The sequence below is a fragment of the Diospyros lotus genome, chromosome 14, assembly GCF_014633365.1.
Source record: "Diospyros lotus cultivar Yz01 chromosome 14, ASM1463336v1, whole genome shotgun sequence".
Taxonomy (NCBI): Eukaryota; Viridiplantae; Streptophyta; class Magnoliopsida; order Ericales; family Ebenaceae; genus Diospyros; species Diospyros lotus.
In genome coordinates this window covers 4580276-4608011 of record NC_068351.1, presented here as the reverse complement: position 1 = coordinate 4608011, position 27736 = coordinate 4580276, and the positions used below count along the sequence as shown (strand labels likewise).

Below are 27736 nucleotides of genomic sequence, written 5' to 3'. Positions count from 1 at the left end.
ATACTGTCTTAGACATTAATTAGATAAGGATCTAGATTATAAAATGAGATTTTGTTTCCTAGCTTGTTTATGTGTGAGGCTTGTTTTCATCAACACTAACTGACAAGTCATGTTAATTTCATTGAATCAGGTTCAAGATGGCCTGGCATTTTGCAAGTTAGAAAAATGTAATTGGTTTGATAATATACAAAAACTGATGCTCTTGTTTCAAATTATAGGTGAAATATGCAAGTATGATTTTTATTTTAAGAAAAAAATAACGATATTAATCGCTGGTCTTGTTATTTTCTTAAAAGGGACTTCTTGATAACTTTATATGTATAATATCAAATGGTAATTGTGATAGAACAATGTATCTTTTCCCTTCACCGTTGAATGGTTTGTACAGCCTTTATATACATGAACTTAAACCACTAAAAAGGGAAATAATATATCCTACATATATTTCTATATTCTCTATATCCTACATATATTCTATTTATCTCAATACATATATTCTATGTATCTCAAGATTATGGTTACTATACCATAGAGATCCTATATACAAATCATATCTTAACACTCTCCCTCAACCTAGAACATAGATGTTGAACATGCTTAGCTTGGTGCATATGTAGCTCACACGAGAACCTTTGAGAGACTTAGTGAATATAGTAGCTAACTAGTCATGAGAACCCACAAATGTTGGGACAATATCTTCAAAAAATAACTTTTCTCTAATAAAATGACAATCAATTTCAATGTGCTTGGTTCTTTCATGGAACATGAGATTAGAGACAATATACATTCCAGCTTGATTGTCACACATTAACTACACAGACTTGATTTGAATTACTCCCAAATCCCCTACTAGTTGTTTCAACCATGTCAACTCACACGCTGCTAGGGCCATAACTCTATATTTAGCCTCTATGCTAGATATGGCGACAACGCTTTTGTTTCTTGCTTTTCCAAGAGACTAAGTTGCCACCAACAATACCCAATATCCAGATGTGGATCGCCTGTCGCTAGGAGAGCCTTCCCAATAAATATCGGTGCATCCCACAATTTGACTGTAATTCTGATCCTTATACAATATACCACGATTAGGGGCACCTTTATGTCGAAGATCATAAAGATGGCAGATTGGATGCTTAAGTTTAAAAAGAAAAGATAGGGTGGTTGAAAGAATTCATGATTTAAAAGAAGATGAGGCAGCCTAGAAGATAGGATAAGCTCCAAAATTCAAGGAAATGATAAAGCTTGAAAGAGGAAGATAATTTAGCATTTCAAATATCAGTTATTGATATCTTAATTTGAATTTATTCCTGTTTTCTAGGAGATAGCATTGATATTTTGTACTTGTATAAATACCCCTACTCAGATTCAATAAAATTTCAATTAGGCCTTCTCCCAAATTGCTAACATGGTATCAAAGCTTTAGGGAACTCTCCATGGGCAATGCTTTTCTGACCTTGCCAATTATTTCCCTAACCTCCAACCTTCATTGCTGTTCAGTTTTCCAGCCTAACCTCCAGCCTTAATTGCTGTTCAGTTTTTCGGCCTTACCTCCAGCCTTCATTGTTGTCCAGTTTTTTCAGCCTTCATCACCCTATCACCAGTTGCCCTAAATTTTTTAGCTGCCTGAAAGGATGTCATCCACGTCTGCCGAAGTTCTCTCTCATAGCACCGAAGAAGTACCTGCAACCCCAGTCTCCGGCGAACTGCAGCAAATCAGTGCTGCATATCGGCTCCCTGGGAAGAACTATCTAAAATGGTCATAGATGATCAAAACCATTTTAAAGGGCAAAGGCAAACTCAACCATATCATCGGAACTGGTCCTAATGAAGGAGATCCCAGTTTTGTCTCATGGGATGAGTAGGATTCAATGATTATGGCTTGGCTCTGGAGTTCTGTCTTTAGAAATAAGTGACACATGTATGTTCCTACCAACTGCAAGGGAGGCATGTGAATCAATCCAGCAAACTTATTCAAAAGTCAAGGATGCAGCCTAGATCTATGAGTTGCAAATTAAAACTCTGTCAACGAAGCATGGAGAAAAGATTGTCACTGAGTATGTAAACCTATTGAAGGGGCCGTGGCAGGAAATTGATCAATATCGGGTGATAAAGATGGAGGACAGTAAGGATGTTGCATTCTTGAAGGCATTCATTGAAAAGGATCACACATATGATTTTTTGGCAGGACTGAATGCAGATTTTGATCATGTAAGAATCCAAATCTGGTAAGGATGAACTGCCCAATCTCAATGAAGTAGTTTCAATTATCTTAGCAGAAGAAAGTAGAAGAGTAGTTATGTTGGAGACGAAATCACTAGAGACATCAGCCTTGCTGACAAAAACTGCAACCCGAGGATCGAGAGAAAATTGGAAGGCTGAATCCAAAACAACAAGTGGGGAAGATAAGGACACTCTATGGTGTACCTATTGTAACAAATCGAGGCATTCCCGGGAGAAATGCTGGAAACTGAATGGAAAACCACCTAGCAAAGAGTGGGGAACCAAAGGAGGACAAAATAAGCCTTACAAAGGGAAAGCATACTAGCTGATTGCACAGCAAGAAAGGCCTAGAATCAACAGATCTCAATAAAGAGGAGGTTTAGAAGTTGAGGAATGTTTTGGCAGCCCTTGAGAAACCATTAGGTACCCCACCTCTCACCTTTACAAAGGGCAAGCATACAAGTTGAGGAATGTTCATTGGTACATTCAGGTATATCTCCCACCTCTCACTGTTTAACTGCCTTAGAAAAATTGTTGACATTCATGGATTATTGACTCGAGACAAGAGTCACATATCATATGACCCATGCCTGTTATAATTTCAACACTTATACTCCTTGTCCTAGTAATAGGAAAATAGTCACTACAGATGGCTCTTTGACCACTGTAGCTGGAATAGGAGATATAAGACTCAGTCCAAATTTCACCCTTAAAAATGTTCTTTATGTTCCTAAACTGTCCACAAACTTGTTATCTATCACCAAGATTTCTCAAGACTTAAATTGCAAAGTTACATTTTTTCCATCACATTGTTTATTTTAGGATTAGGACTCGGGAATGATGATTGGACATGTTGAGGAAAGGGACGGATTGTACTATCTGAATGTGCCTGAGACACCTGACATCAAGAAGTAGAAGCCTCACTCTCCTCTTTGAACACCATCAATCCACTACTAAAGACCTGATTTTGCTCCACCATTATAGGCTAGGTCATCCTTCCTTCCTTTACAACTCTTGTTGTTATCTTTCCTTTCTTGTTCAAAGGATTTGAAAATAAATACTTTGTGTGTGAGATCTGTGAGCTAGCTAAACACGAGCGTTCAGTCTTTCCACTTATCAATAAAAGAAGTTCAGTTTTTTGAATTGATTCATAGTGACATTTGGGGTCCTACTCCAATTCGTAGTCTTTCTGGAGCTCGCTAGTTTGTGACATTTATTGATGATTGTACTCGAGTGACTTGGTTGTTTTTGCTCAAATCCAAAAGTGTAGTCAGTATTGTATTGCTCTTCTTTCTTTCCATGATCAAAACCCAATTTGGTGTCCAAATTAAACGGTTTCGTTCAGACAATGCTGGCAATTATTTTAATCACACTCTTGTCAACCTATTTCCAAAGGGAAGTGAGCATTCACGAATCTTCTTATGTCTATACTTCTCAATAAAATGGGGTAGTTGAAAGGAAAAATTGTCACCTTCTCTCCATAACCCAGGCATTACTATTCCAACGAAGTGTGTCAAAACATTATTGGGGGGAAGCAATTCTCACAACCACTCACATTATCAACCGCCTCCTTACTTAGTATTGAATCACCAAAGCCCTATGGGTGTCTTGTCATACCTTTACCCGCATCTTACCATTACTCTTCATCTTGCTCCTAGAATATTTGGGTGTGTCTCCTATGTTCATATACATAGTCAAACCTGGAAGAATTTGGATCCCAGAGCGCTCAAAACTATCTTTGTGGGCTATTCTTCCACTCAAAAGGGTTACAAATGCTACCATCCATCTACTAGAAAATTTTATGATGTTACATTTGATGAGTCCACATCTTTTTTTCCTCCACCTTCTCGTTAGAGGGAGACTATGCTTGTAGACAATAAGGATTATTCTCTACTCGAGCTAGATCTACCTCCTACCCTTGAACCTTAACAACCCAAACAATGCAAGCTTGCTCCTACCCTTGGACCTCAACAACCCCACCTTGGTGATACTCGGCCTAAACCTGAACTGGGACATGTATCCTTAGTTGAAAGGAATACAGATGTGTTTAATAACAAGTTTCCTTAGGCTTAGTCAAGGAGGAAGAGTCCTGAACCAAGGTCAGTTCAAGCATTAGAACGTAATCTTGAGAATGAGGTAGTACTTTTTGATCCTTCTCAATCTACATCTGAATTGGATTGGCTAATTGCCATAAGGAAAGGAACTAGGGCATGTACCAAACAACCAAGGTATCCATTTTCAAACTTTGTGTCATTTGCACGATTGTCTCCTTGTCATAAATGCTTCCTCACAAATTTAAACACCGTGTCAATTCCTAATACTCTTTCTGAGGCTTTGACCTATGAGAATTGGAGAAATGCTATGAATGTTGAAATGCAGGCCTTGGAGAAAAACAAAACATGGGAAGTTGTAAACCTAACAAAAGAGAAGAAACTAGTAGAATGCAAGTGGGTATACATGGTGAAATATAAAACAGATGGGACATTAGAAAGGTATAAAGCAAGGCTAGTAGCAAAAGGGTACACACAGACATATGGAATAGATTATCAAGAGACATTTGCTCCAGTAGCAAAAATGAATACAGTGAGAATTCTGTTATCCCTAGCTACGAACTTTGATTGGCCACTCCAGTAGTTTTATGTAAAAAAATGCCTTTTTACATGGAGACCTCGAGGAGGAAATATATATGGAAATCCCACCTAGATACGCTAAAAATATAGCTCCTGCTAAGGTGAGCAAGCTTAAGAAAGCATTGTATGGTTTGAAGCAGTCACTTAGGGACTAGTTTGGAAGGTTTACTAAAGTAATGGGAAATATGGGCTATAAACAAAGCAAAGGAGACCACATTTTGTTTATCAAGCATTCAGGCTCAGGCAGGGTCACAGCTCTCATTGTATATGTGGATGACATAATAGTAATCGAGAATGATCAACATGAAAGGCAAAGTCTAGGACAAAACTTAAAAAAGGAATTTGAAATCAAAGAGCTTGGAAATCTTAAGTACTTCCTAGGAATTGAGATGGCTCGTTCCAAGATAGGGATCTTTATCTCTCAACAAAAGTACATTACTAACCTCTTAAGGCATATAGGAAAGTTGGCATGCAAACCAATTAATTCACCTATAGATCAAAACCACAAACTTGGAGAAGCTAAGGGGGACAAAGCAGTAGATAGAGAGGTGTATCAAATGCTTGTTAGCTGATTGATCTATCTATCTCATACACATCCAGACATTACCTATACAGTAAGTGTTGTGAGTCAATTTATGCATAAGCCGAAGGAAATACATTTACAAGCAGTCTATAGAATATTGCATTACTTAAAAAGGGACTCGCAGTCTATAGAATATTGCATTACTTAAAAAGGGACTCTTGGGAAAGGCATACTATTCAGGAAGCATACCAAGATTACACCTGAAGTTTATACTGATGCAAACTAAGTTCAGTGATAGATAGAAGAGCTATTTTTGGGTATTGCACCTTTGTTGGAGGGAATCTAGTCACCTGGAGAAGCAAGAAGCAAAATGATGTCGCAAGATCAAGTGCTGAATCTGAATTTCGAGCTATGGCACAGGGTATATGTGAATTACTATGGCTAAAGATTATCTTGGAAGACTTAATAATTAAGTGGGGACAGTCTTATGAAGCTCTACTGTGACAATAAGTCAGCTATCAGTCTAGCACATGATCTCGTACAACATGATCGAACAAAACATATAGAAGTTGACGTACACTTTTTCAAGGAAAAGCTGGACAACGGTCTCATTTGTACTCCATATGTGCCTTCTGGATCACCGTTAGCAGATGTGTTTACCAAAGGAATCAATAATCCCCAATTTCAGGCATTAATTTCCAAGTTGGGAATGGATAATTTCTAGTCACTAGCTTGAGAGGGAGTGTCGAAGATCATAGAGATGACATATTGGATGTTTGAATTTATTCTTGTTTTCCAGGAGATAGCATAGATATTTTGTACTTGTATAAATATGCCCACTTGGATTCAATAAAATTTCAATTAGGTCTTCTCCAAAATTGCTAACACTTCAATATATCAAAGGATATGAATCACTACATCCTAGTGGTTGTCACAAGGAAAATCCAAAAATTAACTTGCTACATTGACAACAAATGAAATGACAAGACGAGTGATTATAAGGTAGTTAAGTTTGCCAACCAACCATTGATAATGCTCAGGGTAAAAAATAGGCCCTCCTTGCCCTAGTAACAGCTTGATATTTGAATCCATAGGAGTATCTAATGGCTTGCATCCGAGCATCCCTATTTCTTCAAGCATATTTTCGTTGATAGATAGATACCAGTCTTTGATCACGCCACTTCAATACCCAAAAAATATTTTAGGTGACCGAAATCCTTTGTTTGAAAGTGTTGTTGGAGATGCATTTTTAACCTAATGATGCCCACATCATCATCCCCAGTGATAACAATATCATCCACATACACCACCAAAAGAATGTGACAACCAGATTTAGAGTGGTAAAAAACTAAATGATTAGCTCTACTCTGAGATAATTGAACTAAACCTTCCAAGCCAAGCTTCAGGAGATTGTTTAAGGCCATAAAGAGATTTCCATAAACGACATACCTGCCTAGACTCCCCTTGAGCAACAAAGTCAAGTGTTTGCTCTATATAAGCTTTTGCTTGTAAGTCATCAAGAAGAAAGGCATTCTTAATATTGAGTTGATAGAAAGGCCAGTTGTACAGTGCACCCAAGGGTAGGAATAACCGAACAGATAAAATTTTGGCTTGTTGGAATTTGAGTCAATAGGACGATAAGTGCGATCAAATTGGTTGCACAATGAAGGGTGGTTGGTGACAACAACGACGACGCAGATTCAACAAAGATGACTAACAACAATCGATGTAACTAAGCAATGATAATCAGCGATTTGGCTGGCTGCGACGAAAACCGGCGAGGTTGACTAGCTGCTAATGAGACTGATGACATTATCTTGACAAGGTGTGCAAGGATGGCTAGCGACAAATAGTGCTGGATGCAGTTGCAAGGGCCCAATGGTTGAGACAAGGTTGGTGATGGATGACGACTATGATGGAAGATGGTTGTTGCTGCTTCTAACTTGTCATGATCCCAAGGGCGTAGGAGTAATTTTTCTACTTATGTATTTGTCTTTGTTGTACCTTAGGCTATTAGGTGTTGTACCTACAATTAGTTACTAACTAAAGGGATGTTGCAACTTATAAATAGGTTGTAGAAGTAAAGAATGGCAACTTATGAATGAATTTGAATTCCATTTCTCTCTCTCAATTCTCCTAACTCTCTCTCGGTTTCCCTCTCTTCTCCCTCAATTCTCTCTGTTCTGTTCTGTTCTATTCTGTTTTTTCTCTCCCTCCCTTGCTGCTCTTTCTTTCCCACGATCTTACCAAATTCCTTCCTAAACCTTAGCCAAACCCTAAGGTCGTAACATTTGGTATCAGAGTCGTCGTTCCTCGACTGTGATTTTAATTGATTCTAGATGTGAAGACAGGCATAGGTGATTATGGAAATCGGTAGTTGAGGCGAGTTCAATTAGTGATTTTTTTTGCATTTCAGATCTAAGTTGGAAGGAGACAAGGATTGATCGAAACCGAGATTCGTTGGTGAATTCTGATCAATTATTAGCTGTAATTTCAGTTCGAAATTTGAAGGCAAATAGGGTCGATCAGTCCTCAATCGTGAATTTTCGACGATACAGACGAACTCTCGAGGAACTTCAACAGATCAGATCGGCCAACATTTCTTATCCGATTCTGAAGGATCTTATGGCTGATCGTAACCAAGCGAGCAAGCAATTCTCAGCAGATTTGGAAGGCCAATTCCGACTTCGATTTATACTAGCGGTGCATGATGGCTGCTAGAAATGGTTTCAAATCGGAATTGCCGCAATTCAGGCGCCACTTGGTAGCAAATAAGTGAATCTAGAAAATTCATCAAAGCCTGTGGTTCTCTGGCCTTGAAAGGTGATTGGGTGAGAAACGAAGGCACTGAATTCAGGTGAATTTTGGCAATTATTGGGCTATGATTGGGTGGCGAATCCACTGGGGATCTTGATTGGCGTTGATTGTGGGGAGATAGCGACCAGTTGCAAGGTGGAATTGAACTTAGATTTGGAAGGTGAAGTCGAGCAAAGCAACTCGGCTCGGAATTGAAGACGTGAAGGTGAAGGTTGAGCGAGGCGAGAAGGAAGGTGCAGTCATTGCATGTGACTTTTTCTGTTGTTCCAAAGCAATTGAATCTAGGTCACTGCATGTGACCAAGGTGAGAAGGAAGATGCTATTGGAAATGGATCTTGAGTGATCACTCAACAAGAGCGAGTGCGCATTTTTGGGGAATACAGGGAACGATTGCAGCAGGTGCTTCAGGAGGTTGAATCGGATCTATTACCTAGCCGTTCATTTTGATTGGAAATTGAAGGTTTCTAACTGACGGACAATTGATTCTAGGAGGTGAATTAGGCTTGTTAAATCAAGGACTGAAAGCAATTTCAGAGATGGTCCTTGGAAGCTACACAAGAGGCGATTAGCAAGAGGTTGCTACAGAGGAGGAGTGCAGAGAGACTGGGAGAGGTATCGGGAGATGATGGAGCAACATGGCCAGCAAATCAACAACATGATCAACATGTTGTCTTCTCTACCTCAATTCCAGTTATCATCGGATTTTCCTCCTTGGACAGTAGCTGATCCAATTCTGCCCAACCATGGTATCTTCCCTATGATCTATGGATTGCAGGAGATAGAGGAACTCTCGGCCTTGGAATTGGATATTCAAGTAAGAGGATCATACATTCCCAATCATACCCTAATGCCTAAGGAAAGGGAGGTTAGGTGGATTGCTTTTGCTAAAGATTTGTGTGACCGATTTGGGGAGGAGAACATGATTGATGTGATTGAAGAGTTCAATAAATTAAGGTAGGAGGGATCGGTGATAGATTATCAAGTTAGATTTGAAGAATTAAGGTCCTTGATATTGACTTAGCAACCTGCCTTAACAGAGCAATACTTCGTCTCCAATTTCATTAGTGGTTTAAAGGACGAACTGAGATCAATGGTCAAGATGATGATGCGTGCGACCGTGAAACAGGTGGCTGAGAAAGCAAGGTTTTAGGAATGTGCCTTGGAAGCCATTTTTAGAAAGCATGGGTTGCAGCCTAACGGATTTACGGGGAGCAACCAACAGATTGAAGGAGCCTCTAAAGCTGCAAATTAGGTCCAGCAGGAATCTAAGGAAAAATGGGAGCTGGACCGGCTAGTTGTAATTGAAAACTCCAGCAATGAAGAGAGATCAGACATGAATATCGGTGGGAATCACATTTCATATTTGCACTGAAGAAGTAGCATTTGAAATTGAGGATGACGTTGCAGATAGGTTCCATGCCACTAATGAAAGACAACCATGCAATGAGAACTTGGACCAAACAAAGAAGCGAGAGGCTGAGGACTTGCGCAATCATATTGCTGCTTTGAGCAAGAACAACCATGTGGTTCAAAAGATGATGGAAAAGGAGGTTGCTGCCACACGGTTCAGGAGTTCGGATATTGGAGAAGGGATAATTGACATGCAGATCTTGGAAGTCTCTATTGAAGATGAAGAAGGAGAAGAGGTTGTGATGATGGGAGAGGATAGGACTACACCAACCTTAGAGTTTGAAGATTACAATGGTGAGGGAATCGGTGCTTTAATCAAAGTGAATGCCCAATGGAGTATAGTTCAAGGTTGGTTAGAGATTGACGGAAAATGCTTGTGCTTGGAAGAAATTCTTGTTAAGGGGAACAAGATTCATGCTGTTTTGTTTATTCCTATTCCAATTGGAGAGCTGTAATGTCAAATCAGATTTTGGCCTGCAGAGAAGTTTGAATTTCTTTCTAGGATGGGAAATGATATGGTTACAGGAATGACAACTCAATTGGAACCATTTTCAATGGTAATAGGGAAGAGGTGGATGGCTAAACTTGGTGTTGTAGCAAGTTATATTACTGTTATTGTTGAGGAAAAAGAAAAGGATAAGCCCAAGAAAAGGAAAATAAGAGACAAGAATAAGAAATGACGCAGAAGAAACCAAATGGTGAAGATGGGCATTGGATGAAGAAACAACTTCTCGGTTGAAATAAGTTTATTGGAGACAAAAAAACCTTTCAAGGAGAGGCCCTAAGGGCATAGGAGTAATTTTTCTATTACATGTATTTGTCTTTGTTGTATCTTAGGCTGTTAAGGTGTTGTACCTATAGTTGGTTACTAACTGAAGGGATGTAGTAGCCTATAAATGGGCTGCAGAAATAGAGAATGACAGCTTATGAATGAATTTGAATTCCATTTCCCTCTCACAATTCTCCTAACTCTCCCTTGATTTCCCTCTCTTCTCCCTCAATTCTCTTTGTTCTATTCTTTCTCTCCCTCCCTTGCTGCTCTTTCTTTCTCACGTTCTTACCAAATTCCTTCTTAAACCTTAGCCAAACCCTAGGGTCGTAACATAACCTAACTTAACTAGGTTAGAGTTATGGCTCTGATACCATGTGGAACAATGCATATTTTCCCTTCACCGTTGAATGGTATGTACAACCTTTATATACATGGACTTAGACTACTGTGTGAAAATGGAATAATCCATGTGTATTGTTCTCATTACGATACAACCCTAGAATAGGGTTGTGTATTTACAACTTAGAAAAGATTACTACACCACAATTTAGGAAAGTATCCTAAATTGAAATTAAGAAACTATCCTAAACTAAATGTAGAAATTTCTTAAAAAAAACATAACATTTTAGATTAGCTTCCAACACGTTAAAGCTGCTTTCCTTTCCTCTTTCTCTTGAATTTCTTACAAGAATTAACACTCCTCCTCAAGCTAGTAAATGAATATCAATCATTCCCAGTTTGCATACCAGGTCTTCAAAATTTCTAGTAGCCAGCCCCTTTGTTAGAAGATCAACCATTTGTTTCTCAGATGGAACATAGGGAATCTAAATCAAACCTTTCTCAAGCTTTTCCTTTATAAAATGTCGATCAATCTCTATGTGTTTTGTCTAGTCATGTTGCACAAGATTATGAGCAATGTTAATGATTGATTGATTATTACAAAATAATCTGATTAGACCATTAGCATTAATTTTCAAATCCTCTAGAACAATTCTTAGTCATGATAACTCACATAAACCAAGTGCCATAGCCCTGAATTCTGCTTCATCACTTGGCCTTACCACAATACTTCGCTTCTTACTTTGCTAAGAGACCAAGTTTCCACCTATAAACACAAAATATTCGGTAATAAACTTTCTATCAATTAAGGATCTAGCATAATCCGCATCTGTGTAGCCTTGAATGTCCAAAGCATTACTTGATCTGAACAAAATACCCTTGCCTGGTGTTGTTTTCAAATAACACAATATTCTTCTTACAGCTTGCATATGATCCTTAGTTGGATTGTGCATAAATTAGCTTACCAAGCTAACTGCATAGGCAATGTCTGGCTTGGTGTGTGATAGGTGGTGTGTGATAGGTAGATCGACTGGCCCACCAACCTTTGATGCCTTCCTTTGTCCAACCTAGATTGCTAGTATCTCCTCCCAATTTAATGGTAGGTTCCACCAGAGTGCAAGCTCATTTTCCTCGCAACAGACCTATTTCCTTTAGTAAGTCTAGAATATACTTGCGTTGGGATAGAAAAATACTTGCTTTAGAGTAGGCTACTTTTATTCCCAGGAAGTATTTGAGTGGGCCAAGGTTTTTGATTTCAAAATTTTGAGCTAAATTGTTCTTTAGGACCTTCTATTCTTCAATATCATTCCCTATGACAATGATGTCATCTACATAGACTAACAAAGTTGTCACCTTTCCCTATAGTGAATGCTTAATGAAGAGAATATGGTCTCCTTTGCTTTGATGATATCCCATGTGTCTCATGGCCTTGGAGAACCTATCAAACCAGGCTCTCAATGATTGCTTGAGGCAATAGAGTGCCTTTTTGAGCTTGCATACTTTATCTGAATTTCCCTTCTTGAAACCTAGTGGTGGTTCCATGAACACTTTTTCTTCTAAAACACCATGAAGAAATGCATTCTTCACGTTTAGTTGTTGTAATTGCCATCCATAGTAAGCTACTAAAGATAAAAGAATCACAGTTGTCATTTTTGCTACTAGAGCAAAAGTCTCCAAGTAGTCAATTCCTTAGGTTTAAGTGTAGCCTTTAGCCACTAGCTGAAGTCTTGTATCTCTCCGAAAACCCATGTACATTATACTTCAAGTTAAAAATCCATCTACAAGCCACCGGAATCATCCCCTTTGGTCTAGGCACCAGATCTCATGTTTTATTTTTCTCCAACGCTCTCATCTCCTCTTGCATAGCTTGTTTCTAATTCTGATCTTTTAAAGCATCATCCACCGTTTTAGGGATGACAATGGTGTCTAGTGAAGTCAGGAAGCTTTTATGCCTTTGGGAAAGTCTGCGATAGGAGATATAGTTGGCTAGAGGACGTTGGGTGCAACTTCTAACCCCTTTTCTGATAGCAATAGGGATATCCAAATCATTAGGGGTAGAATTAGAAGAAATTGAGTGATGAGTAACTTCAGTACCTGGATGGGAATCAAATGTTGATCCTTGTTGAGACTGTAGAATAGGCTGAGTTCTTCTTTTGTACACATAAGGAGAGCCTTTGAACCTTATATGGGATGGAACCTTAGGCTTACCTACTTGGTCAGGAGTGTCATGTTCACCGGGAATAGGAGAGTGTGAGTTTGGCTTAGTGATTTCTTCTGGGTCTGTCTCGGTAGGAACTAAGTCCAAGTTAGGAAGAATACTCCCTTGGTCACCCATCAATTACGTATTGTAACGAAACAGAAAAAAATGTAGGTATCAAAGGGGTTTCTAGAAGACCATTAGACCTTCAATTACGTATTGTAAGATAACCGCCACATGTATAAGGCGACTATTGGTTCTATCATTGTAAGTTTCGCCCTCTATGGTTTATAAATAGAGGGTTGGGGGTCTCATTCGATACACTGATTTTCATTCTATCTTGAGAGAAAGAGTATGTGTTGTGTATGTGAGAAAAGCGTGTATAGCTTTGTAATCTCCAAGATTAGACAGCTTGTGTATAGGCTGTGTGTGAGAGTGCAGTACATGTAATATGTTCTTGTGTTTTTCAAGATAGTGAAGAGAAAGATCTGAACTAGGATAAATCTGGACGTAGGTTCTCCAAAAAAGAGGGAGATCTGAACTAGGATAAATCTCTAAATCTCCTTTTTTGTCTCGTGTGTGTTGAATTCTGTGTTGTTTCTTGTTGAGAAAAGGAACCGGTATTCCTTATAATTTTATTGATGTCAATGATAAAATTTATACACAAGAGGTTCCTAAGAATTCTTCTATATTTTAGGACTAGATTACATTCCTACTATCTAGGACTAGATTACATTAATTTAAATACAACAAGAAGATAAAAAACACAAAGATAAATATAAAGGTAAAACTGAAATAATCTAAACAAATCTAAACAATCAAACAATCTATCACTTAGGATTATCTTGATCTTGATCTCGGCTAGTTGTTAGTTTCGGTTTATCTTGAATATTTCAACACTCCCCCTCAAGCTGGTGAGTGGATATCCTCCATTCCCAGCTTGCTTACTAGTTCCTCAAATTTCCTAATAGGCAATCCTTTAGTGAGAAGATCTGCCACCTGTTGATTAGTTGAAACATAGGAGATTTGTAGCAGCCCGGATTCTAGTTTTTCTTTAATGAAATGCTTGTCAATCTCAATGTGCTTGGTTCGGTCGTGTTACACCGGATTATGAGCAATATTGATTGTTGATTGGTTGTCGGATAGCAGCTCAAGCGAATATGGTATTTGAATCTTTAAATCTTCTAGGATAATCTTCATCCACAAGAGTTCACATACACCAAGAGCCATAGCTCTGAATTCTGCCTCAGCACTTGACCATGCTACTACTCCTTGTTTCTTACTCCTCCAAGACACTAAATTTCCTCCTAGGAACATGCAGTACCCAGTTGTAGAACATCTATCAACCAAAGAACCTCCATAATCTGCATCCATGTACCCTTGAATTTTTAGACCATCTCCTGGTGTAAAGAGAATGCCTTTGCCTGGTGTAGCTTTCAAATAATGAAGAATTTTCCTTACTGCGTTCATGTGTTCCTCATTGGGGTTGTGCATGAATTGACTTACTAGGCTGACTCCAAATGCTATGTCTGGCCTAGTATGTGAGAGATATATCAGTTTTCCTACCAACCTTTGGAACTGCCCTTTACCTATTGCTTCTCCCGAGTAATTTTCTTGTAGCTTGATGTTTGGATCTACTGAAATCTGAGCTCCCTTTCCTCCTAGCAATCCAGTCTCAGTCAATAAGTCAAGAGTGTATTTACGCTGAGATAGGTAGATCCCTTTTTGAGAATAGGCCACCTCAATGCCTAAGAAATACTTTAGCCTTCCAAGATCTTTAATCTCAAATTCCTTAGCTAGATTTTTCTTTAGGTCTTCTTGCTCAGCTTCATCATTTCCTGTCACAACAATATCATCAACATAAACTAATAGGGCAGTTACCTTATCTTTCGTGTGTTTTAGGAAGAGGGTGTGGTCCCCTAGACTTTGCCGGTATCCCATTTTATGCATTGCGGTAGAAAATCGCCCAAACCATGCTCGTGGAGACTGTTTAAGTCCATATAATGCTTTCTTCAATCTACACACTTGCCCTTCTTTGTTATGAGAAAATCCAAGGGGTAATTCCATAAATACTTCTTCCTCTAAATCCCCATGCAAGAATGCATTTTTAACATCTAGTTGTTGTAGTTTCCACCCCAAATTTGCTGCTAATGATATGAGGACTCGTACTGTTGTCATTTTTGCTACTGGGGCAAAAGTCTCAAGATAATCAATCCCATAGGATTGTGTATAACCCTTGGCTACTAGCCTTGCCTTGTATCTCTCAAGAGTACCATCAGCTTTGTATTTCAAATTAAAGACCCATTTGCAGCCCACTGGTTTAATTCCCTTGGATTGAGTCACCTTCTCCCAAGTTTGATTCTTTTTCAAGGCCCTCATCTCTTCTAACATGGCTTCTTTCCAATTTGGATCCTTTAGTGCCTCTTCCACTGATTTTGGAATAACACTAGCATCCAGGGTTGTTAGGAAGCTTCTATAGGTAGGAGAAAGGCGATGGTAGGATAAAAAATTTGCAACGGGATGTTTGGTGCATGTTCAGACCCCTTTTCGAAGGGCAATAGGCAGGTCCAGATCAGGAAATTCTGAGTTTGTTTGGCTGATGTTTTGTTCGTCAGATGTGTGCTCTTCTAGTCTTGGATGAGGGGCTGCAACTGGTGTGGACTGAAGATCATCATTAGGTTGTCTTCTCTTATACACATAGGGTGAGCCTTTGTATTTGTTGGTTGTCAGTTGCTGGTTTGAATCAGTGTTATTTGGTGGAAAAATCTTAGGGAAATGAGGGACAGAATCATTTGTGGAAGTAGGGAGTTCTGGAAGAAAATCTGGAAAGAAATTATCCATATTTTCCAGTTGAGTATGCTCCCCCTTAGGCTGAGAATCAAAGAAGGATTGGGACTCAATGAAGGTGACTCCTTAGAAATATAGACTTTCCGGGAGATAGGATCATAACACTTGTATCTTTTTTGGGTTGGAGAATACCCTATGAAGACACATCTTTTTGCTCTAGGATCAAACTTGTCTCTATGGACTTTAGGTATGTGAACAAAACATACACATCCAAAAACTTTAAGAGGCAATGGAGAGTGCAGTTTCAGGTCTGGGAAAAATTCTGTTAGACTTTGGAAAGGACTTTGATTGTCAAGGATCTTGGATGGGACTCTATTAATGACATAAGTGGCTGTCAAGACTGCCTCCCCCCATAGATATTTTGGAGTATTATGATGATGAAGAAGGGCTCGAGTGACATTCAAAAGATGCCTCATCTTCCTATTGGCCACTCCATTTTGTTGTGGAGTGTTGATGCATGAAGATTCATGGACAATTCCTTCGTTTTGGAAGAAGAGATGTAAATGAGCATTGAAATAATCCCTTGCATTATCTGTCCTAATTTTTTTAATTTTAGTTCCAAATTGTGTGTGAACCATTTTGCAAAAGTAAGGGAGAACAGTCCCAATACTAGCTTTATCTTTTAAAAGGAAAACCCAACACATCCTAGTACAATCATCTATGAGTGAGATGAACCACTTGGCCCCCGACTGATTTAAAATTCTTGAAGGACCCCAAACATCCTAATGAATCAAATCAAAAGGTCTAGATGATAGTTTATGGCTAATTGAATAAGAGGTTCTATGATGTTTGGCCATAACACACACATCACACTGAAAATTGCTAGGACTAAGAGTTTTAAACAAAGTAGGAAACATTTCCTTCATTAAACTAAAAGGAGGATGACCTAGTCGAAGATGATGAAGCCAAATGGTAGCTCGGTCAGAGGCTGTTTTTTGGGTTGAGTAGGCTGCCTGCAGTTGATCTTTAGGCTTAGTGCTCCCCCCTTGTAAGATATACAACCCATGTTGCTCTTTAGTCACACCAATCGTCCTCCCCGTGTCCATGTCCTGAAATTTACTCACATATGGAGAGAAAACAGCATTGCAATTGAGGTCTTGAGTGAGTTGTTTTATAGAAATAAGGCTAAGAGTTAAATCTGGTACATAAAGGACTGGGTTGATTGACAAATTTGGACCAAAGATAACTTTTCCTTTTCCTTTAATGGGTATTGTGGTTCCATCGGCAATAGTGATCTGTTTGGATGATGTAAAAGGCTCATAAGTATCAAAAAACTGGAAATTTAGTGTCATATGGTTAGTAGCTCCTGAATCCAAGATCCAAGTGTTATTCCTACCAGTTTTGGAGGCTAAAGAATGAGTAAAACTGATTTGTTTACCTTGTTGAGCCATAGAGCAGGATCCCCCTCCATCTTGAATGGTTTTTAGAAATTCCTTCAGCTTATAAACTTCTTCTTTATTGAGCTGACTGAAGTCCATACCAGTTCCAACACTCGGCCTTTCTTCTTTTTTCTGCTTCTCCCTCTTGTTCTTTGTTTGAAAGATAGCTTTGAGGGTAGTTTTGCGGAGGACCTTGAGTCCTTATATTCTTGAATCCACCAAGTTTATTGAGGACTGCTTCCTTTCCATGCAACTTGAAGCAAGTCTCCATAGTATGCCTCGGCTTATTACAGAAGGTACACCACTGCCCCTCTCGTCCGGATTTATTTCGATTGGTTGACTGTTTCCATGATCTGTTGTTGGAGAGGAGTGTTGATCCTTCCATATTGGATCCACCAAGCATGGCTCCTCTCCTATTTTCTTCACTTCTAACAATAGCAAACACCTCATTTAGGCTAGGTAATTTATCCTTACCAAGAATTTGAACCCTTACCTGATCGAACTTGGGATTTAAGCCAGCTAGGAACTCTACTATTCGGTCTCTTTCAAGAATTTGATTGAGAGTAGTAGTATCCGCTTGGCACACCATCTTTATAGCTTGGTATTGGTCAAGCTCTAACCATAGGCCTAGCATCAGATTATAATACTCGGTGATTGTTAGCTGACCTTGTTTTGAACCATTGATCTTTGTTTTGACATCAAAGATCACAGATGCGTCATTGGCCTTTGAGTAAGTCTGATAAATGGTCTCCCAAACTGCTCGGGCAGTACTAAGGAACATAAAGTTCCTGCTGATGTCCGGTTGTATGGTGCTCCATAGCCACGACATGATGCGGGAGTCTTCCACATCCCATGCGCTGAAGCTTGGATCGGTTTCTGGTGGAGGATTCCCAGTGAAGTGGGTACTCTTTCCTCGGCCTTTAAGAAGGGTTTTGATTAGCTGCGACCATTGAAGAAAATTCTTACCATCTAGCCGATAGGATTGATGAATACTTGGTAGTTCGCCCGTGAGAGGAGAAGGTTGGTCTACTGCAGTATTTTCTCCAGTGATGATAGTAGGTGAAGACGATGGGTTTGCTGATGTTGAAGGAAGAATAGAAGGATGAAAAAAAGTGTGGAACGGCAGAAAAAAAATGGGTGCTATTAGGGCACAATGCGATGAAGGCATTGAAAAAACAAAATCGTGCAATGAAGGCACCGATTTCTTAGAAAAACAGGCTTGGATTTGCAAGCTCTGATACCATGTTGAGAAAAGGAACCGGTATTCCTTATAATTTTATTGATGTCAATGATAAAATTTATACACAAGAGGTTCCTAAGAATTCTCCTATATTTTAGGACTAGATTACATTCCTACTATCTAGGACTAGATTACATTAATTTAAATACAACAAGAAGATAAAAAACACAAAGATAAATATAAAGGTAAAACTGAAATAATCTAAACAAATCTAAACAATCAAACAATCTATCACTTAGGATTATCTTGATCTTGATCTCGGCTGGTTGTTAGCTTCAGTTTATCTTGAATATTTCAACATTTCTTGTTTCCTAAATCCTGTCCTTTTTTCTTGTGAGTGAGCATGTAGTTCTTGAGGGATATTCTAGGGTGTGTACGTGTGGGAATTGTTTCAACAGATTCAACAAATGTCGCATCCTTAGATACAAAGAATTTTCTAGTGGAAGGATGGTAGCATTTGTAACCTTTTTGGGTAGGAGAATAGATCTAAGGGCCCTAGGATCATCTTTGTCTCTGTTTTGCTTGGGAATGTCAGGAAAGTAGGATGAAAGACACTGGAAAGGACTCTAATGACCAAGGAGTTTAGAAGGAACTTTGTTAATTAAATAGGCTACTGCGAGGACTGTCTCTCCCCAAAAATGTTTAGGGACATAATGATGATGGAGAAGGGTTCTAGTGACATTTAGAAGATGTCTCATCTTCTTCTCGGCCACACCATTCTATTATGGAGTGTTGATGCAGGAAGATTCATGGACAATCCCTGCCTGTTGGAAAAATTTATGCAAGTGTTGATTGAAGTAATCCCTTGCATTATCAGTACGAAATTTTCGAATAGGAGAGCCAAATTGCATTAAGATCATCTTATGAAAATGAGGCAAAATAATACTAATAGCAACCTTTTCTTTTAGAAGATACACCCAAGTCATTCTAGTGCAATCGTTTATGAAAGAGATGAACCATCTAGCCCCAGAACAAATTGGGAATCCTAGATGACTCCCAAACATCAAAATGAATTAATAAAAAGGGATGGGAAGACAGTTTATTACTAATGGGATAAGATACTCGATGATGTTTTGATATTTCACACACATCACAATGTAAAGTACTAGTATCTAAATTCTTGAATAAAGTAGGAAACGTGGTTTTTAGTAATGGAAAAGGAGGGTGTCCCAGGTGATAATGGTGAAGCCAGATGTGAGTGAGAGTAGTAGAAGACTAAGATGAGCAAGCTAGCTTATGTTGAGTCCCTTTAGGCAAAATACTCTCCTTCTTTAAGACATACAGCCCATTCACTCCTCAGCAACACCAATCATCCTTCTTGTGTCCATGTCCTGAAATTCACAAGCATGAGGGGAAAAACAACATGACAATTGAGTTCCTTAGTAAGTTGATGAATAGAAATCAAGTTGGTAGATAGGTTAGGAACATGCAAAACTTGTTTAACAGGAAGAATAGGGCTAAGAGTGACTCTGTGTCGACCCTTTATAGGAATAGAAGTCCCATTGGCTATGGTACTATGTTTAGGAATTTCCAGAGGCTTATAAGTGTCAAAAATAGTGAAATCATGAGGCATATGGTCAATAGCCCTTGAATTTAGAATCCATAAGTCATCCTTATTGGTCTTTGAGACAATAAGAGACTTGGAGTGAAAGCAAGTACCTTGTTGGGCAAGAGAGCATGACCCATCTTGAATAGTTTTCAGAAAACCCTTGAGTTTGCTGATTTCATCAGCATTTAGTTGATTTAGGTCTGCTCCAGCAACAAATTCTGCCTTATTGATGACTTCCTCTTGCTTGTTTGAAAGATAGGCCTAATTTTTAGAGGGTAAATTCTTGAAACCCCCTATCTTTTGCGGCACGACCTCCTTTCCATGTAGTTTAAAATAGGTCTCCCTAGTGTGTTTTGGTTTCTTACAATACGTGCACCATAAACCTTCTCGCCCTTGTGGCTTGGATGGCACATTGGGCTTCCCTTGCTGAGGTTTGAATCTAGTTCCTTCTCCTTTATTAGTTAGCATAGCTGACCCTTCAAAACTAGTCTCGCCAAGAATAGCTATCCTCCTATTCTCCTCACTTCGGACAATAGAAAAAACTTCATAAAGGGATGGAATTTTTTCCCTTCCAAGAACTTGCACCCTAACCTGATCATATTCTGCATTGAGACTTGCCAAGAACTCCACAATTCTATCCCTCTCAAGAATAGAATTAAGGGTGGTTGCATCTCACTAAACACAATTTTAACATCTTGGTAGTGGTCAAGTTCAAGTCAATATCCATTCATTTTGTTATAATATTCAGATACTGTGATGGCCCCTTGCTTAGTACTATTTAACTTCATTTTAATATCAAAAATCACCTAAGCATCCTGAACCTTAGAGTATGTATGTCTAACTATCTCTCAAATGTCTTTTGCAGTAGACAAGAACATGTAGTTTCTGCTTACCTTAGGTTGCATAGCACTCCACAGCCATGGCATGATCATGGAGTCCTCTTTATCCCAAGTTGGGAATCCGGAATCTGATGCCTTGGGGCTTGGTGCTTTCAAGTGGGCTATCTTTCCTCTTTACTTTTAGAAAGGTCCTCACCAATTGTGCCCGCTATAGGTAATTCCTGCCATCTAAGCGGTAGGAATGGTCCATCCCTGGTAGATCGCTGGTAGGAAGACTCCCCGTTGATTGATCAAACGGATTAGTCTCCCCTGTTTTTATAGATGGAGCAATCTCAGAGATTTCTGACATATTTGGTGGGATAAATGGAATAGGATGGTGCACTGAAGGCAGAACAAGGAGGAGTAGTTGATGGCACTAACGGCCAAAGGGTGCCATGAAGGCTAGGGAAAAACACAGAGTGCTGGAGTCAAAAGAATGCAATGAAGGCCGAGAAATTTTTTTAGGAACATGGCTCTGATACCATGTGAAAATGGAATAATCCGTGTGTATTCTTCTCATTAGGATACAACCCTAGTTGTAGGGTTGTGTATTTACAACTTGGAAAGATTACAACAACACAATTTAGGAAAGTATCCTAAACTGAAATTAAGAAACTACCCTAAACTGAATTTAGAAATTTCTAAAAAACATAACATTCTAGATTAGCTTCCAACACGTTAAGGCTGCTTTCCTTTCCTTTTTCTCTTGAATTTCTTACGGGAATCAAACTATTGAAAAAGTAAAAAGGATGTCCTATATATATTCTCTATATCCTACATATATTTTGTATATCTCAAGATGTATGGTTATTATATTGTAGAGATACTATGTACAAATCATATCTTAACAGCACTATTGTGCTGTTTTGTTGTCCACGTTGCTGGAAAACTCTCTTTTGGTTCTATGTTAATAGAAGAAACTCGTGGCATATTTAATATTTGTTCTGTGTGCCTTTTTTGGATTTTATCTTGGAGATTTGACCATGACTAATTTTGTTTGCTTCCCACTAGCTCTTGTTAGGGAACGAAACAAGCAATAAGAACTTGGAACAAATCATACACACAAAAGACTGAATTTACGTGGTTCAGCAAAGAATGCTTACATCGATGGCCACACTAGGTGTTTTTTCACTATTTGAAAATGTTACAATTATATGAATTATACCCATGTATTTATATACAAAGACTAGGCAAAAATAGAACTTCTAATTCGAGCTTGTTTAGGTTTCAGGGGCTCCTCCCTTGAGCCCCTGCAAGGGGTGCTTCCGCCTTGATCCCTGCCCGCTGACCGAGTAGCAAGACCCCCATACCAGTTCTGCGTAGGTGTCATAAATCGAATCAGGCTCCACATCTCCAACAGCTGTAACATATATGGATGACTGGATTGCTTTCTGATTTTGTCTTCTAATCTGACTGAATTTGAATAAGAAGTTTTCATGGCATATGTACTATAGTTACGAAGCATTTATGGAATAAACAAGCTTATGGAAGTTTATTGCCTTAAATATTTGTGATGTTTTCCTTTCAGGATATGTATGACTTCATGGCTTTGGATAGACCAACAACTCCCCTTATAGACCGTGGAATAGCGCTGCACAAAATGATCAGACTTGTTACTATGGCATTAGGTGGAGAAGGTTATCTAAATTTCATGGGAAATGAATTTGGACATCCTGGTAAGGATAAATGATTTGCTTATTCATTATTAATTTGGCATTTAGCACGTATTGTACTGATTTTGGATTCAATAACTATGCTTGGTTGCTAATTTCCTGTAATTCACTTTATCAGAATGGATTGATTTTCCTAGAGGTGATCAACATCTTCCTGATGGCAGGATTATCCCTGGAAATAATAACAGTTATGATAAATGCCGGCGTAGATTTGATCTTGTAAGTTAATTTCCTTTGTTTGTGCTATGATGAAATGATTTTATTCATAAGCATCAGGAAGTTTTGTGATGTAAAGATTCACGATGCCAATATGATTCTCCATTGCTTAATATGCAACAGGAAATTTTCTGATGTTTGAGAATATTTCCAGTTTGGAATCCTGAAATGGATTTTCAATCAATTTATGACCTTTAGATATTCACTGCATTGTGACTACCCTGCACTATTTTAGTAAAGAAAAAGTCTATTTGGCTAGTATTTGATCCACTTTTAGAAGTTATTAGATGTTCATCTCTATTTTGGAATCTAGTGTTTGTGATGATAAGAAGAGCTTTTAAATCATCTTGTATAACCAGGGAGATGCAAATTATTTACGGTATCGTGGGATGCAAGAGTTTGATCAAGCAATGCAGCATCTTGAAGAAGCCTATGGTGTATGCCTTCCTTGCACCAAATATCTAGCTCTTTTTCTTTTTCCAATGCCATAGTTATCTATTCTTTAATAAATTTGTTAATTTGAACTTGCAATATTTTTTTAGTAATGATGCAAAATGTGGGCAGATTATTGGAAACTTTCTTTCCACTGAATGTTGCTCATGTGGGAAATAAGTCCTCCATATTATTCCTATATGTCAAGGGAATTAATCTATTGTCTTCTAGAATTGAGCGTTTCTCTTCTGACCTATAGGTAGTATCTTTTTTGAACTCCAGGGACCTGTTAACATGCTAAATTGTCTTTTTTTTTCTGTAAATGTTACATGTTAAATTGTCAAGGGAAAGAGACTGCTTGTCTTCTCTCACGCAGGGGTATTTGGTTTTTTTTTTTTTGGGGGGGGGGAGATACTGTTGGACCATTTACAGCAATTTCGTTGTCTCTAATAATCTTTGTAGAGAATAAGGTTGCGTTTTCTTTACCGTTTTCAAGTCATTTTTAGTTTTCAGTTTTCTAAAATATTGAAAAAACGTTCTCTTTGTTGTTTTTAAAAATGTATTTTTGAAAACAAAAAAAAAATTATAAAGAAAACTAAAAACAACAAAAAATTATTTTAAGTATTTTCATCCAAAACAAACTCAAAACATATTTATTTATTTATTTATTCATATTTTATTATTTTAATGAGAAAAAATATTATAAAATTCATTAACTTTAAAATGTATATATATTTTTAATAATATATTAATATTAAATATTTATAATTTACTTAATAATCAAATTTATTGAATAAAATATTATTAAAAAAATATTTTCAAAATTTCAAAGAGAATGCATTTTCTAATTTTCTGTTTTGAAAAATAGTTTTTTAAAATGACAAAGAGAACGCATTTTCAATTTTCTAAAAACTGACTACCAAAACAGAAAATTGAAAATAAATTCAAAACTCAAAACTGAAAATTGAAAAGTAAAGAGAACACAGCCTAAGTGTTTAGGGTTCTTTTGGCAGTATGATAAAGTCAAGCTGACAGCTGGTGTTCAACTGTATTCCGTGTGTTATATTTATGAATGTTGAGTACATACTTGGAATAGACTATACAGACATTACTTCGTTTTTGTACAACATTGCTTAGCACAATGGACTTTGAATTTCAATTTTCTTTTTTTGTTTGGAAGGTGTTGTATCTACTGACATATTATACTAAAAGCAGATATTTTCTTGTATTACAAAAGTATATCCCAAATAATAAATTGTTCTGCTTGTGCAGTTCATGACTTCAGAGCACCATTATATTTCACGGAAGGATGAAGGAGATAGACTGATCATCTTTGAAAGAGGAAACCTGGTTTTTGTCTTTAATTTTCATTGGTGTAACAGTTATTCAGACTATCGGGTAGGCTGCTTAAAGCCAGGGAAATACAAGGCAAGTGTACTTCTATGTTATCTCTCTCATGTTCTCAAGTTTACTGAAAGGATTATGTAATTTTAGATTTCCTCTTACTTATGATTTTTTATTTTAATCAATGCCAACATAATTACCACCTCATCAATGTGCTTTACTCCTAAGTGTGTTTCTAATTGATCTAGGAAATTATGTAGTTGGACCTCTTTAATTGTACATTATGGGGGTAGTCCAATTGGTAGAGCTAGTTGAATAATTAAGTTGGCCAATATTCTGTTACAAGAAATCATAAGAATAATCTAGATTGCTAGAACATACTATTAACCAGCAAGGCAAAATTTCTCAAACCACTTGGTTAAATTACTTTGGAAAGGAAAAAAAAAATGTATTTAAAGAATTGGCCAAAGCCAAGGGTTGGGGCAAGGGTTGTGATAAAGAATGAGTTTTGCTAATAGGAAAAAATTATTGTCTCAAGTAGTTATAAATTCCCTAATAATCTTATGACATTTATACTCTGTTTTTTAGTTTTTATTATGTTTGCTGCTATATAACTATACTGCCATGTAAATAATCAATTTAGCTTTAACCTAATGGGTGTATTAATACTTGGACAATCTTGAATTAAATATAAAGAGGAGGTTCAGTGGGAGGATAGGCAATACAGTAGTAATATTTTGCTGCTGCTTTCATTTTGAGTGTGTATATATGTACAGTTGAATAAATTGCCTCGATCTCCTGTGGTTTGGGATAATTGCATGGAGTCCTCTTGTGGTTTATCTTTTTTTGCTTGGACACACCCTTTGTTGTTAATTAAACCAAAATTAATTCAAAATTAAACCAAAAAAATAAAAATTCAAAAAAAAACCTATGCTAATGGTGGGTGATGATGCGGCAATTATTTGCCGCCTCATTGTTCACATCAGTGCTTCCTTGATGCTTGGTAGCATTTAACGATAAAAGCTAACAGATTGTAACAATGTTCTTCAATTGAAGGTAAAAGATAAGTTTGGTATGGCTATTGAAAAAATTGTAAGTTCAGTCTAAAATTAAAACTGAGCTAAACGTTTGGTAATTTTTTGGTAATTTAGCTAAAATAGTTTAACAGGTTGGATCAGATTGTAGTCCCCCCAACCCATACCCATACCCTACCCTATCCATTGTCATTATTGTACTAGTGTGAATTCTTGACCTAATAGGTGCCACTTTTCAACTTTTTTCCAAAACTCATGATATTAACCATCATACTTTTCTGAATGTTGCTGATCAGCTTGCATGAAATTGTTGTTGCAAAAGTGACTGCCTAATTAGGAGTCTATCCACCGTCTCTATCATAAATAACATGTACACTGCAGTGAATGCAGAATTATGAGATACAGGCAATCTGATGGGTTCATGTACACAAAAATGGCTAAGTGATAATTCTGTGGCCATCTGAAATTTCTTCATTGGAATCCCTTGAAAGGCTTCATCCAAGTGTTTTCTAGATCCTAGACTGTAATAAATCTATCATGACTGATGAGGATCTAATGTAATTTCTTTAAATGCTTTATTGAAATAATGTAATCCTCAAAGTTATGTTCTTTTTTCAATTGCCAAACTGTGAATTTGCTCAAGTGAGACCTGAAGAAAACAGAAAAGATAATTGAAAGGCATCTTCCTTCGGAACTAGAGCACATTTTTGTCAGTAGGCCATGCATTTTGATTTTGTCCAATGTTCTTATTAGTAGCTTTCCTTTCCTAATAATGCACAACTGTATTATGTGAAAGACTTTATTATTTGAATTCTCTATTAGACATTGTCTGCCTGTAAATCGAGTAATTCCCTCTTATTTACAGCTGGTCCCAAGCTAAGGGGGAGGGTTGTGTTGGGTATCCAAAAGCAAGTGTAAAACTTGTATGATCACCTAGTGGGATTTAGACTTGTGACTGTTGTTATTGTTGGTGCTTCTATTAAACATTATCATGGCTGTTTCAGATTGTCTTGGATTCTGATGATCCGTTATTTGGAGGCTTCAGCAGAGTTGATCACAATGCCGAGTACTTCACCTCTGTAAGAATTTTCATTCAGGATGTAATGAGAACCGTGCATGTATATTTTGTGTAAGAAACGAGAGTTTCCAGGCTAAATCCGTTGCATGTGCAGGAAGGGTGGTATGATGACCGACCTCGTTCTTTTCTAGTATACTCACCTTCTAGAACAGCAGTAGTCTATGCTCTGACAGAGGATGTACCAAAACCAGAACTGGAAGGTCCAGAACTTGAACCAGAACCAGAACCAGAACCTGTAGAGAGCTGAACTCTAAGAAATAGCTTTGCATTGGTGGGAGATTGCTTTCGCGGGAGACCGTCTAAGAATCTTTCCGCAGCCCTTTTGGCAGGTTTTTGATCGGAAGTATGCAATCATCAGAGGGGTATTACCATGAATATCAACAGTCCCCGCATAACCCCAGATGGAAAGAACAACATTAAAGATAACTATAAAATACGTACAAAATTACAAATTTGGCCTTAGCAGTGGAGCATCCTTTTATGTAGGCAGCAAATAGTTATCCCATGGAACCGTGTAAATTTGGTGTGTATTTTGTTCTTCTATAACAATAAGCCGTGACTGCCTGTGGGTCAAAAATGTCAGGGAGATATCCATCCATGTACAGCACTTTGAATACTACTGCAACTGGATTGTCATCTGGATTTAGTAGTGCAGTGCAGGGAATTGATCCGCCCTGGCTTTCACAAGTTCATTATTCATGTTCTCTTTTTTGATTCGCCTATATTAATATTACTCAGGTTTCTTAACTAGGAGTGAGAATCTTGCCCATCTCTTCTATTTGGCCTTCATCTAACAGAAACAGAGACCAGAGTTATGATTTGACCATTTGAACCATCGTCATAATCTGACCATTTGTGGTGCCAGTATGATTTATGATTTACTGGTGTATGCATATATTGGAGTTGGTACACTGTACAATGTCTAATAATTAATGTCTATTCAAAACAAGAAGATAAATTATACTTCATTAGCCAGCCTCGGCGGTCGTACTGCAGATGGTTCAATGACCTGTCTAGGTTCGAAGGGGGAGAAAAGCTCATTTGCCGAAGAGAAGACACATTTCTCTATTTACTTGTCTCTAACTGAGCCAGTGAACTGTCACGGTTTTGGAACTCACCAAGCTAACTGTGTTGGTCTTACCTCACAATTACCTTTCT

The 27736-nt window shown here is 37.9% G+C and overlaps 1 protein-coding gene across 3 annotated transcripts in view; it reads left to right on the top strand.

The window, feature by feature from the left end:
* LOC127790235 (1,4-alpha-glucan-branching enzyme 1, chloroplastic/amyloplastic-like) overlaps nucleotides 1-27325 on the top strand; it is a 93096-nt gene extending 65771 nt beyond the window's left edge. For 2 of the 3 annotated variants that reach the window (XM_052319568.1, XM_052319570.1), the window contains exons 17-22: nucleotides 22330-22477; nucleotides 22593-22693; nucleotides 23050-23127; nucleotides 24395-24550; nucleotides 26505-26579; nucleotides 26673-27325. In XM_052319568.1, the coding sequence (XP_052175528.1) occupies nucleotides 22330-22477; nucleotides 22593-22693; nucleotides 23050-23127; nucleotides 24395-24550; nucleotides 26505-26579; nucleotides 26673-26825 (711 nt within the window). In that variant the 3' untranslated portion in view covers nucleotides 26826-27325. The remainder of the gene's footprint in view (nucleotides 1-22329; nucleotides 22478-22592; nucleotides 22694-23049; nucleotides 23128-24394; nucleotides 24551-26504; nucleotides 26580-26672) is intronic. The other variant, XM_052319569.1, reaches the window with a different exon arrangement.
* The last annotated feature ends 411 nt before the right edge of the window (nucleotides 27326-27736 follow it).